The sequence below is a fragment of the Colobus angolensis genome, unplaced genomic scaffold (assembly GCF_000951035.1).
Source record: "Colobus angolensis palliatus isolate OR3802 unplaced genomic scaffold, Cang.pa_1.0 Scaffold52, whole genome shotgun sequence".
Taxonomy (NCBI): Eukaryota; Metazoa; Chordata; class Mammalia; order Primates; family Cercopithecidae; genus Colobus; species Colobus angolensis.
This window is the reverse complement of record NW_012118710.1, coordinates 9,581,635-9,595,143: the sequence shown is the minus strand read 5'-3', so window position 1 is coordinate 9,595,143 and position 13,509 is coordinate 9,581,635. Positions and strand designations below refer to the sequence as shown.

The 13,509-nt window shown below is 41.0% G+C and overlaps 1 protein-coding gene across 1 annotated transcript; it reads left to right on the top strand.

Moving 5' to 3' along the window:
- Positions 1 to 81: 81 nt before the first annotated feature.
- MAK16 (MAK16 homolog (S. cerevisiae)) lies at positions 82 to 13,509 on the top strand. The gene is made up of 10 exons (XM_011960726.1): positions 82 to 146; positions 3,609 to 3,658; positions 3,751 to 3,860; positions 3,963 to 4,027; positions 4,226 to 4,377; positions 5,417 to 5,471; positions 10,487 to 10,561; positions 11,526 to 11,642; positions 12,133 to 12,198; positions 13,279 to 13,509. Exons 1-10 carry the CDS (start codon positions 132 to 134, stop codon positions 13,474 to 13,476), a joined length of 903 nt encoding a protein of 300 aa, XP_011816116.1. The 5' UTR covers positions 82 to 131; the 3' UTR covers positions 13,477 to 13,509.

The following is a 13,509-nucleotide window of genomic DNA, read 5'->3' as shown; positions in this document are numbered from 1 at the left end:
ACATTTCGCAACACCGAGAGTCTCAGAGTTTCTCGAGATAGGTGAGGCTGGGCGTTCCGGAAGTGGTTTCCCGGAAGGAGCATGTCTGCGCCGCAATCCGGCCGGAAGTTGCACGCTGATCCACGGACACCATGCAGTCGGATGATGTGAGTCTCCTACTGTTGTTCTGTCACTCGGGGTTTGCGCGGGGAATTTTGCCCATTTTCGGACACTTAGAAAACGCCGACGCAAGGGGCCTGTTGCCTCGTGCCGCTCTGGATGCGAGGCTTCCGGAACCCCGATTTTCCAACATGGGTTCTCACGCGTGTCTCGCAGGGGTCTCCTGCCCGCTGCCCCGGCCGGGTTGTGAGCACAGGACTCCGTCACCTCATCCCATGGGGTCGATGTGTCCCGTCTTTCGTGCCTACCAATGCAGGACGTCGCGCCATGCTGTCAGCTGTCAGCTCCGGACTTGGGGTCGGGGGCGGCAGGGGATTTGGCGAAGCTGACTCCAAGTTTAAGCGTCCTTCTCATCCATGCGCGCGTTACTCTTCCACCTGCGTTTCCTGTGTTAGGCTTTTCTTTGCATTTGCTCTACTTCTGCCTAAGTCATAATTTCAGAAGTATCCTAGATTCATTCATTGAGTGTTTTGTTGGAGAAATGCTTAAGTGCTTACAGTGTGCCAGACATTGTGGTAATTATTGAGGATTTGGTTAACCAGAAAAAATGCCCCACCTCTCCTGGAACACTGGTGGGGGAGACACAGTAAACAAGTGAATAAATAAATTAACAATTACACTGTATAATCGTACTATGAAAGAAAGACCAGGGATGATGAAGGATACTTCAGATAGGGGTACTCAGGGAAGGTTTCTCTGAACAGAAGATGTTTGAGTTGAGATCTAAAAGATAAGAATAAGCCAGTTACTGAGGAGCTGAGGAAAAAGCAGGCAGTAGGAACACTAAAGTACAAAGAGTTGAAGATATGAGAGAATGAATATAAGGATCATCAAAGTGACATGTAAGAGAGGTAATGAAATTAGATATGCTTGCCAGGGAGAGGTCATGTAGAGTGTTGTAGGAAGTGTTTTTAGGCCTTTTAATGATCTATGTTTGTGAAAAGTTGTCTGGTTGCTGCGTGAAGGACTTTTGGAGAGAATAAATGAAAGCAGGGTGACTAGGGTATGAGGAAGGTTGCTTCAAGCCAAATGCAGTGGCTCATGTCTGTAATTCCAACACTTTGGGAGGCTGGGGCTGGAGGATCGCTTGAGGCCTGGAGTTCGATTCCAGCCTAGGCAACAAAGTGAGACTCCATCTCTACAAAAAATAAAAAATTCGCCGGGCGTGGTGGTGCTCGCCTGAGGTCCCAGTTATTTCGAAGGCTGAGACAGAAGGACTACTTGAGCCCAAGAGTCCGAGGCTGCAGTGAGCTATGATGGCGCCACTGCACTCCAGCCTGGGTGACAGAGAGACCCTGTCTCTGAAGTAAAATTTTTTAAAAAACTAAAGTAGTTTCACCTAAGGTAGTAATTTAATGGTGGAGATGAAAAGAAATTGATGAATTTGAGACCTGTTACGTCAGTATAACTGAGAAGACTTTGGTGATGGATTAAGTGAAGAAGAAAAGGAAGAAATCAAAGGATTTGAGATATAAATACACAGTTCAATGGTGATTTTATTTATTGAAGTGGGGGAACTCGGGAAGACTGTTCTTATGAGGGATGTGGAATTGAGAACTTCATGTGGATATGTTAATATTTATGTTGCCTTTTAGATATTGAAGTGGAGATGTCATATACAAATCTGGTGCTCAGGAAACAAGTCTGACCAGGAAATAACAATTTGGGAGTTATCTATTTATTTAAGTATCAGAGATGACACTTAAAGTCACAAGCCTAAAAGAGCTCCCTTATTCTTCTTTCCTGTTTCCTATCATCGCCCACCAGACACACCTATAAGATTCTCAAAGTATGTTTTATTCTTTTGCCCTCTTCATATTTTTCCTTTAACAGTGGTAAAGCTTTTTTTCCCCCAGTTCCTCAAGGCAGTGCACTCAAAGGCTGTCATACTCTTATGCATGCTATGTGGTCTTTAGACCTGCTATATTGTGATACTTTGTTTACATATCTTTCCCCCTAAGGAGATAGACAAAACTTTTCTTTCATTCAGTAAATACTTAAATGGCTACTGTGTGTCAGGACTTGGAGAGATCAGTGCCTTACATAAACTAAGTATATAATGCTGAATGAATAAAGAGCACATTAGTTATAGGAGGATAGCAGTAGATAGTTTTCTTTGCCCTCAATGAGATAAAATTATGGTATGTATATCTAAAAATCTAATACCTTGAAGCCTTTTTTTTTTTTTTTTTTTTTTTAAGATGGATTCTCACTCTGTCGCCCAGGCTGGAGTGCAGTGGCGTGATCCCAGCTCACTGCAACCTCTGCCTCCCGGGTTCAAGCGATTCTCCTGCCTCAGCCTCCCAAGTAGCTGGGATTACAGGCACCTGCCACCACACCCAACCAATTTTTGTATTAATAGAGATGGGGTTTCACCGTGTTGGCCAGGCTGGCCACAAACTCCCGACCTTAAGTGATCTGCCTGCCGTGGCACCCAAAGTGCTGGGATTACAAGTGTGAGCCACCGCGCCTGGCCCATGAAGGCTTTAATAATGGATAATGAACATAAGTAAAAAGGGAAAGTTATGAAGTATATATAATGTGATCTCACAGAGCATGTCCAAAAAAAACTGGAAAAATATTTACAAAATAGTAATGAAATTTTATCTCTGGGTAATGGAGTTATGATTATTGCTGATCTGTATTTAGCTTTTCTCTTAGAATCTGAGGGGTTTTTTTGTTTTTTGTTTTTTGTTTTTTTTTTGTGAAATGGAGTCTTGCTGTCGCCCAGGCTGGAGTGCAGTGGTACAATCTCTGCTCACTGCAAGCTCTGCCTCCTAGGTTCACGCCATTCTCCTTCCTGCCTCAGCCTCCCGAGAAGCTGGGACCACAGGCGCCTGTCACTATGCCCGGCTAATTTTTTGTATTTTTAGTAGAGATAGGGTTTCACCATGTTAACCAGGATGGTGTCGATCTCCTGACCTCGTGATCTGCCTGCCTTGGCCTCCCAAAATGCAGGGATTACAGGCATGAGCCACCGCGCCCAGTCTGGTTTTTGTTTGTTTGTTTTTTGTTTTCAGATGGAGTTTCACTCTTGTTGCCCAGGCTGGAGTGCAATGGCACAATCTTGGCTTACTGCAACCTCCGCCTCCTGGGTTCAAGCGATTCTCCTGCCGCCGCCTCCCAAGTAGCTGGGATTATAGGCATACGCCACCATGCCCAGCTAATTTTGCATTTTTAGTAGAGACAGGGTTTCTCCATGTTAATCAGGCTGGTCTCAAACTCCTGACCTCAGGTGATCCGCCCGCCTCAGCCTCCCAAAGTGCTGGGATTACAGGCGTGAGCCACTGTGCCCGGCCTTGCTGTTTGTATTTTAAAAAGTAAACAAGTCAGGCTATTTTACAAAACATTTCTTCCTCTCATTCCTGTCCTTGGGCATTGCCTTCTTGAATTAATATAGTATCTCTTGGGGCAGAGGATTTGAAATGGGCTTTTACTTTGTCTTGCAGGTTATCTGGGATACACTAGGAAACAAGCAATTTTGTTCCTTCAAAATAAGGTGAGTCTGGATTTACAACTTGATCAAAGATTCCTTCAGTTGCCTTTTTGGAAACCCATTTTATAATCTTTGTTTCTTTTTTCCCATTCTAGAACCAAGACTCAGAGCTTCTGCCGAAATGAATATAGCCTGACTGGACTGTGTAATCGGTCATCCTGTCCCCTGGCAAATAGTCAGTATGCCACTATTAAAGAAGAGAAAGGTAACTCCCCAGTTTTACTTCTAGAAGAACTGTCCACAGCTCTTATAGGGATGTTCTTGAGTCTCTGTAAATAACACTAAAGCTATTTTACTTTATCGTCAGGACAGTGCTACTTGTATATGAAGGTTATAGAACGAGCAGCTTTTCCTCGGCGTCTCTGGGAACGGGTAAGCCTTACAACAAAGCTACAGTGACCACTGATCAAGAGCCTCAATGCCACATGCTTGACCATGATGCCCAATTCCATGACCATATCTAGATTAAACTTTTGGGGCCATCCTCATTAGGCCATAGGTGTCACTGACAGTGAAAACCTAATGAATCATTTACACTTGCCCTTCAAACTTCCTTTTTCTGTTTGGTAGGTCCGGCTTAGTAAAAACTATGAGAAAGCACTGGAGCAAATAGATGAAAATCTGATTTACTGGCCCCGTTTCATTCGACACAAATGTAAGCAGAGATTCACCAAGATCACCCAATACCTAATTCGAATTAGAAAACTTACACTAAAGCGACAGTAAGTATTTGGGTCCTTCATTATTTTTAAATCTATCTTTTCGTAGAGCTTGTTTTGAAGTTGAGAAATTGTGAAACTTCAGGGCTTTCTATTCAACTTTGTGGAGTCTGTTATGATGTACTAAGAAGAAACTTTAGACTAAAGGTGTGTCCTTTGATATGGCAGGACTTTTAAAACAGTAGAATACAACTTGATTATCACCCTCCTTGTCTGAAAATCTTCCAGAAAATTTTCTTTTCTTTTTTTTTTTTTTTGAGACGGAGTCTCACTCTGTTGCCCAGGCTGGAATTTGCAGTGCCATGATCTCAGCTCACTGCAACCTCCACCTTCCCTGTTGAAGCAATCCTCCCACCTCAGCCTCCTGAGTAGGTGGGATTACAGGCATGGACCATCATGCCTGGCTAATTTTTTTTGTATTCTTAGTAGAGACGGGGTTTCACCATGTTGGCCAGGCTGGTCTAGAATTCCTGACCTCGAGTGATCCGCCTGCCTCAGCCCCCCAAAGTGCTGGGATTACAGGCATGAGCCACCATGCCCAGCCTTCAGAAAATTTCCTCTGTGACCCCTGAGGGAATCTTAACTTTAGACATTTGAAAATGATCTAAGACATGTGAATATACAGGACTGTAAGAACTTTACTCTGGATTCACTGAAAACTAATTTTTAAAAGTGATATGAAATCCCCAGAATTAACAGAATACCTTCTCTAGGACCGTTAGGCCCTAATGCTTTTTGATTGTAATCTACAGAGAATGCTAAAGATGATGTCAGACTTCGACAGAAAATTCTTTTTTCTTAGTTCACTGAAGTCTTAATTTTAGCCCTGAGAATCCCAAAATGCCTAAACAAAAGTGGCCAGATTAAAATATATGTAAAAATATGTGACTTTTTATAGCATTAAATTTCTAGAAGCATTTAGTGTATCTTGCTGTATTGAGCTGAGAGCTACAGCACCAATTCCAATCCTTTTTTCTTCTCTTCTTTAAAAAGGAACACAGCACATGATAATGGATTTTCTGATATATTTTCTTTCCCTTAGGAGGAAACTTGTTCCTTTGAGTAAGAAGGTGGAGCGTAGGGAGAAAAGAAGAGAGGTAACTTATTGTTGTGCTATTCATACCTTCTACATTTTCTTTCTGAGGGGCTCTTATAGATTCAGTCACCATCATGTGTGTAAACTGTTCAGGCCCTGGATAATGGTTCACTAATAGATAACTATTAGTTGCCTAAGATGTTTGATTTTTCATATTTTAAGATTATGATTTTCAGCACAAGTTAAAGTATGTGTGCTTTGGGGATATATGTAATGGAGAACAGAAAGAATCCACAACTCCTTTGTCTGAAATTCTTGTGGTCAAATATTTCAGAATTCAGAATTTTGATGTTGCCTATTTTACATACTACATAACATCTTTAGTAGATTTTGAGCATTCTAATCAAATGGAATTTCTGCAGTGAAATACAGTACAGCCATGCAGTGAGTAATAACATCATGGAAAATTGGGCATCCATCCCCTCAAGCATTTATGCGTTGTGTTACAAACAATTCGGTTATACTTACAGTTGTTTTACAATGTACAATTAAATTATTATTGACTATAGTCACCCTGTTGTGCTGCTACCAAATACTAGGTCTTATTCATTCTTCCTATTTTTTTAGTGGGGGGTACCCATTAATCATCCCTACCCCCATTACCCTACCCAGCCTCTGGTAACCATCCTACTGTGTATATCCATGATTTCAATTGTTTTGATTTTTCGATCCCACAAATAAGTGAGAATGTGCAATGATTGTCTTTCTGTGCCTGGCTTCTTTCACTTAACGTTATGACCTCCGGTTCCATCCATGTTGTTACAAATGACAGAATCTCATTCTTTTTAATGGCTGGATAGTACTCTATTGTGTATAAGTACCACATTTTCTTTATCCATTAATCTGTTGATGGACACTTAGGTTGCTTCCAAATTTTGGCTATCGTGAACAGACCTGTAACACACATGGAGTGTGGGTATCTCTTTGATATACTAATTTCCTTTTGGGTCTGTACCAAGAAGTGGGACTGCTAGATAGTATGGTAGCTCTAGTTTTAGTTTTTTGAGGAAGCTCCAAACTGTTGGAGCTCCATAGTGGTTGTACTAATTTACATTCCCACCAACAGTGTAAAAGGGTTCCCTTTCTCCACATCCTCTCTGGCATTTGTTATTGCCTGTCTTTTAAAGGATAAAAGCCATTTTAACTGGGGTGAGATATCTCGTTTTGATTTGCATTTCTCTGATGATCAATGATGTTGAACACCTTTTCATATGCCTGTTTGCCATTTGTATGTCTTCTTTTGAAAAACATCTATTCAGATCTTTTGCTTCCCTAATCCCTGCCCCCTGCCTTTTTTTTTTTTTTTGAGACCGGGTCTTACTGTGTTGTCCAGGTTGGAGTGCAATGGTGCGATGTTGGCTTACTGCAACCTCTGCCTCCTGGGCTCAAGTGATTCTTATGCCTCAGCCTCCCACATAGCTGGGACTACAGGTGCATGCCACCATGCCTGGCTAATTTTTGTATCTTTTGTAGAGATGGGGCTTCCGTATGTTGCCCATGCTGGCCTTGAACTCCTGGGCTCAAGCAGTCCACCCACTTCAGCCTCCCAAAGTGCTGGGATTACAGCTGTGAGCCACCGTGTCTGACCCTTTTGTCCACTTTTTAATCCAATAATTAGAATTTTTTCCTATAGAGTTGTTTTAGCTCCTTATATATTCTGGGGTTTTTTGTTTTGTTTTGTTTTGTTTTGTTTTTGAGATGGAGTCTCGCTCTGTCACCCAGGCTGGAGTGCTGTGGGGCAATCTCAGCTCACTGCAACCTCTGCCTCTGGGGTTCAAGCAATTCTTGTGCCTCAGCCTCCCAAGTACCTGGGATGCCAGGCGCCCAGCACCATGCCTAGTTGTTTGTTTTGTATTTTTAGTAGAGATGGGGTTTCGCCATGTTGGCCAGGCTGGTCTCAAACTCCTGACCTCAGGTGATCCTCCTGCCTTAGCCTTCCAAAGTGCTGGGATTACACTTCTGGCCTATATTCTGGTTATTAATCCCTTGTCAGGTGGATAGTTTGCCCCGTCAGTGGGTTGTCTCTTCACTTTGTTTCCTTTGCTGTGCAGAAGCTTTTTAACTTGATGTGATCCCATTTGTCCATTTTTGCTTTGGTTACCTGTGCTTGTGGGATATTAAGAAATTTTGCCCAGACCAATGACCTGGAGTTTTCTTGGTGTTTTCTTGTAGTTTTATAGTTGGAGGTCTTAGATTTTTTTAATCCATTTTGGTTTGATTTTTGTATATAGCACAACATAGGAGTCTAGTTTCATTTATCTACATGTGGATATTAGGTTTTTCCAGCACCATTTATTGAAGAGACTGTCTATTCCCCTGTGTATGTTCTTGGTACCTTTGTTGAAAATGAGTTCACTGTACGTGTGTGGATTTGTTTCTGGGTTCTCGATTCTGTTCCATTGGTCTCTGTGTCTGTTCTTACGCCATTACTATAGTGATTTGGTTGCTATAGTCCATAGTATAATTTGAAGTTTGGTAATGTGATTCCTCTTGGTTTTCTTTTTGGTTTTTTTGTTTGTTTGTTTCTGTTGTTTTGTTTGGGATAGCTTTAGCTATCCTAGATCTTTTGTGGTTTCATAAAAATTTTAGGATTGTTTTTTCTATTTCTGTGAAGAATGTCTTTGGTATTTTTCTTTTTTTTAATATTTATATTTGTCATTGGTATTTTGGTAGGGATAGCTTTTCTTTTGATTCTTCTGTCCCCATTAATCACAGAGTTATGTGTCTAAAATCTGTATCATTGGTCTGCAAACTTGTGCTCACCTCAATAAAATTTTTGAACATGTACTCCCCAATGTTATTTATAAATATTTTATTTTGAGACAGAGGTTCACTCTGTCTCTCAGGCTGGAATACTGTGATGCAATTTCAGCTCACTGCAACCTCCGCCTCCCAGATTCAAGTGATTCTTGTGCTTCAGCCTCCCAAGTAGCTGGGATTCCAGACATGCACCACCAGGCCCGGCTAATTTTTGTATTTTTTGTAGAGACGGGGTTTCACTGTTGGCCAGGCTGGTCTCAAACTCCCAACCTCAAGTGATTCACCCACCTCAGCCTCCCAAAGTGCTGGGATTATAGACTATACATGTTATTATACATATATACTTCCACTAATAACATGACGTGTATTGTAACTAATTGTGACGTAGTGAAACAAAAGTCTGGTTCTTAACTGAGTATGTTGTCTTGAAGGGCTGTCATAACTGAGGGATTGTAGAGAAGTGCATTGTCAATAGGTGGTCTAAAGTACTGTAATTCTTCATTATGCTCCATCAGTTATGGAGCAGCTTTTTTTCAAGTCCAGTTAGTGAGTTTTCATCTCCAGTTGTCAAACAGGTGTTCTTAAAACCTTTCGGAAGAAATTAATTTTTTCTGTTTTCACCAATTGAGTTTGTAAACCCTCTGAAAAATGTAGATTTGGAAGAGTTTTAAATGGATTACAATATTCTGTTTCCACATTTCTAAAGTGTGTGATTGCAGTTTTTATAGGAGACATGTTTTCAGCAGTGCCATATATAGATACAATCACTTTTCACAATGTTCACAGAACAAGCTTTTTTTCAAAAAACAATTGTCTTCCTCAAACTATTAAAATGTTGCCTTTGTCTGGAAGAAACAGATTAAGTGTATTTACTTTTAAAAACTTCTACTGGGTTACATAAAAAGATTGGCAAATTTGGAATATTGTTATTTTCGTGAAAAATGCATGGATCCTTTTTAGGTTCTACAACTCTCACTCTGTCACCCAGGCTGGAGTGCAGTGGTGCTATCTTGGCTCACCGCAACCTAAACCTCCTGGGTTCAAGCAATTCTTGTGCCTCAGCCTCCTGAGTAACTGGGATGACAGGCATATGCCACTCTGCCCGGCCAATTTTTTGTGTTTTTAGTAGAGACTGGGTTTCACCACATTGGCCAGGCTGGTCTTGATCTCCTGACCTCAGGTGATCTGTCCACCTTGGCCTCTCAAAGTGCTGGGATCACAGGCGTGGGTCACCTTGCCAGCCTGGTTCTACAACTTTTAAAAGCACTAACCCCTTAGATAACCAGCATACTTTTATAACTACTCTCTATCTTTGGCAGGATATTCAGTGTAATCTATGAATCCACTTAACTAAGCAAGCATAAACAGTTCAATAGTCGTCTAAATAAAAGACTGAGAGCACTACTTGCAAGCCCTATGTGCAGTATTCCTCCCTTGAGATATCTGGCTCACTGTATCTGACACACAACTATTTACTTTATAGACAGAGTCAAGGCACAGATGTCAGTGTACAAGAAAAGTAGTAATGATGTTTAATTTTTTTAAGGAAAAAGATAACGTGGAAGTGTTGAATATTTTCTTCCTACACTTCATTGGATACCCTTGAAGTGTAAGCACCCCACTCTAGAGAACAACACGGGACATCGCTGTAGCCTTTTAACTGATCCATGTGCCCTACACAGTTTTAGGTAATCATCCTAACATAACTTACAGGTATAACACTTTAAAACCCTCTATGACTTTTACTGTCAAATTAATGCACATCCTAGGCTACTGTGCGGTAGTACAGGTTGATGTCATGTATCATCTCCAATGAGAGAAAACTGGAGGAAGAGTTTTTTAACCTATTCTGTCACATGGACTCTAACATGATTTTAGAAAATGTAAACGAATGAAGATTTCTGTTCTCTTTTCTCAGCTTTTACAAAGTCTGGCTCCAGAGTTGCTAGATTATTTCTGAGACACTTAAATGTATATAGACCTACATGTTTTGTATCCGTCAAAGGCTTTGCTAGAATTTAATTTAGAATGTTGTTTACAAAACCATAGGAATTTCAAAATGGAAATGTCCTGAAGAAAGTTTACAAGAGAAAGAAGAAGAAATCTATCTGGTTGGAGAGGCAAAAGCCAGTAATAGCAAGGAGGGGAAATGATTACATTGTCTTTCTTATGAACAACTTCGTAGTTTCTTCCATTTTTATAAGATGAATAATGAGCACTGATGAATTAAATGGATTTGCTCTTTCCCCCTTATAGGAAAAGGCATTAATAGCTGCTCAGCTGGACAATGCTATTGAGAAGGAATTACTGGAGAGACTGAAACAGGATACGGTGAGAAAGCCATTAGCTTTGGGGTACTGAAATTTTAAGTGGTAGTATGTTGCTAAGACACATTGGGTTTTTTGGTTTTTTATTTTGAGATGGAGTCTTGCTTTGTCACCCAGGTTAGAGTGCAGTGGCACAATCTCGGCTCACTTCAAACCTCTGCCTCCCGAATTCAGTTCTCCTGCCTCAGCGTCCCGAGTAGCTGGGATTACAGGCACTGCCACCACGCCCAGCTAATTTTGTATTTTTAGTAGAGACGGGGTTTCACCATCTTGGCCAGGCTGGTCTTGAACTCCTGAGCCACCGCACCTGGCTGGGAAATGTTTTTTAACCTGATATGAAGATCTCCACTCGAATTTTATCCCTGGAATAAAATAAATCCATATCAGCGTGGCTTCCTTGTTTTAATTAATGCAAGCACATAAAATGCTTTGGTTACCCTTGATACTCCATTCACTATAAGAGACCTTTCCCTTTTTGCCATTATTCTCAACTCCATTCACCAAGACAACGATTCCAGATTTCTGTATAAAAGCCATGGAGTTTTGCTTCTCTTACATATTACCCTAGTCTTTTAAGGCTCTTTGAAATAAGTTTGTATTCTCTTTTTAAAAATGAGTGGTGTTTATACAGACAACATGACTAAAGTATGCTTTGTCCTTATTATTTCCCCTTGTCAGCAAAATTACATTTGTCCCAATGCATGGGTTTGATAGATGATTACATTTTAAATGATTTTAAAATGTAACTCCATAGAAGTTACCTATTTGATACTAACTACAGATGATTTAAATGTTCAAAAGAACATGCTTTTTTAAGACACTGCTGGCTTTACACTTAAAAATATTACTCATCGAATTAAGTATTCTGATTTAATCACTGAGGAAAAAATAATATTCTCCATAGACAGTGGAACTTCAAGTGTAATATCCAAAAGTAGTTAAAGCCAATCTGTGTTTATGATCTTCAGTATGGCGACATCTACAACTTCCCCATTCATGCCTTCGACAAGGCCCTGGAACAACAGGAGGCAGAGAGTGACTCTTCAGATGCTGAGGAAAAAGATGATGAAGATGATGATGAGGAAGTAAGTCTTGTTTTTGTTTTGCCAAACCTACTAGATACTATTTGTATATAACTGACAAACAGAATATCATCTTTAGTCCGCCAACCAAAAATGATATGTCGTCTTTTTTCTTTCACATGATTAATTTTGGTTTAGCACTGGTTGCTCTGTTCTTCAGGCTAACCAACAAACCATTAACAGTTTTAGTCTTAATTTATTGATCTTGTAAAATTGTTCCTGCAAGGTGACAAATTATAAAGCCTTTGCTGTCTGTATCTAGTTTTTAACCCTAATGAGGATGTTTTATTGCTAATAATTTAAATCAAGAATAAGAATGATCTGGTAGCCCTAAAATTTTTAAAATTCAGAAGCATTAAACTTAGGAAGAACTAAATTTTGGTTGCCTAGTGAATAGACTGTGGTTCTGATTTTGTTATTTTGTACTTACTTAGATGTCTTATGTGAATCTTCATTATATATTCTGAACCTAACAGTTACGTTTTATTTATAGGATGTGGGGAAAAGAGAATTTGTCGAAGATGATGAGGTAGATGAGAGTGACCTAAGTGACTTTGAGGTGAGCTTTATGGGTAAAAAGATTGTCCTTTGGCCTGCAGCAAAAAAAAACAGGGAGGTGGCCAGGCACAGTGGTTCACTCCTATAATCCCAGTACTTTGGGAGCCACAGTGGGAGGACTGCTTGAGCTCAGGAGTTAAAGACCAGCCTAAGTAACATAGTGAGACCTCATCTCTAAGGATGCCATGGAGCAATCTGGGCTCACTGCAACCTCAGCCTCCCGGGTTCAAGCAATTCTCCCTCAACCTCCCAAGTAGCTGGAATTACAGGCATGTGCCATTCCACCTGCCTAATTTTTTGTATTTTTAGTAGAGACGGGGTTTCACCATGCTGGCCAGGCTGGTCTAGAACTCCAGACCTCAGGTAAGCTGCCTGCCTCAGTCTCCCAAAGTGCTAAGATTATAGGCATGAGCCACTGTGCCTGGCCTAAACATTTTTAAAAATCATTGGCCAGGTGCAGTGGCTCATGCCTGTAATCCTAGCACTTTGGGAGGCCAAGGTGGGCTGATCACCTCGAGGCGGGTGGATCATGTGAGGTCAGGAGTTCGAGACCAGCCTGGCCAACATGGCAAAATCCAGTGTCTACTAAAAATACAAAAATTAGCTAGGCATGGTGGCACATGCCTGTAATCCCAGCTAATTGGGAGGCTGAGGCAGAAGAATTGCTTGAACTTAGGAGGTGAAGGTTGCAGTGAGCTGAGATCGCATCACTACTCCAGCCTGGGCAACAGAGCGAGACTTTGTCTCAAAAAAAAAAAAAGAAAAAAAATTAAAATTCAGCTGGATGTGGTGGCGGTTGCCTGTAGTACCAGCTACTCAGGAAGCTGAGGTGGGAGGATTGCCTGACTGCAGCAGTTTGAGGCTGCAGTGAGCCATGATTATGCCACTGCACTCCTGCTTGAGCAACAGAGCAAGACCCTATCTTTAAAAAAAGAAAAAAAAGAAAGAAATGGGACAATTACTGAACATAGACATAGACAAATCAATTCCCTAGTCTATTCTAAATAGAGGGGACAATGAAGGGAGTTTGGAGAAATCTAGTATTTTCCCTCCTCCTTTATCTTTTCTCTCCCCGTATTAGGATATGGATAAACTGGATGCCAGCAGTGATGAAGATCAGGAAGGTAAATCCTCCAGTGAGGAGGAGGAAGAAAAGGCCCTTAGTGCAAAACACAAAGGCAAAACGCCCTTGAGAGGACCACTGCGGAGAAAACGAGCCTATGTGGAAATAGAATATGAGCAGGAGACAGAGTCCATGGCCAAGGCCAAAACCACGTGATTTCCCTTTCAGCATTATACCCAGGACTGAACA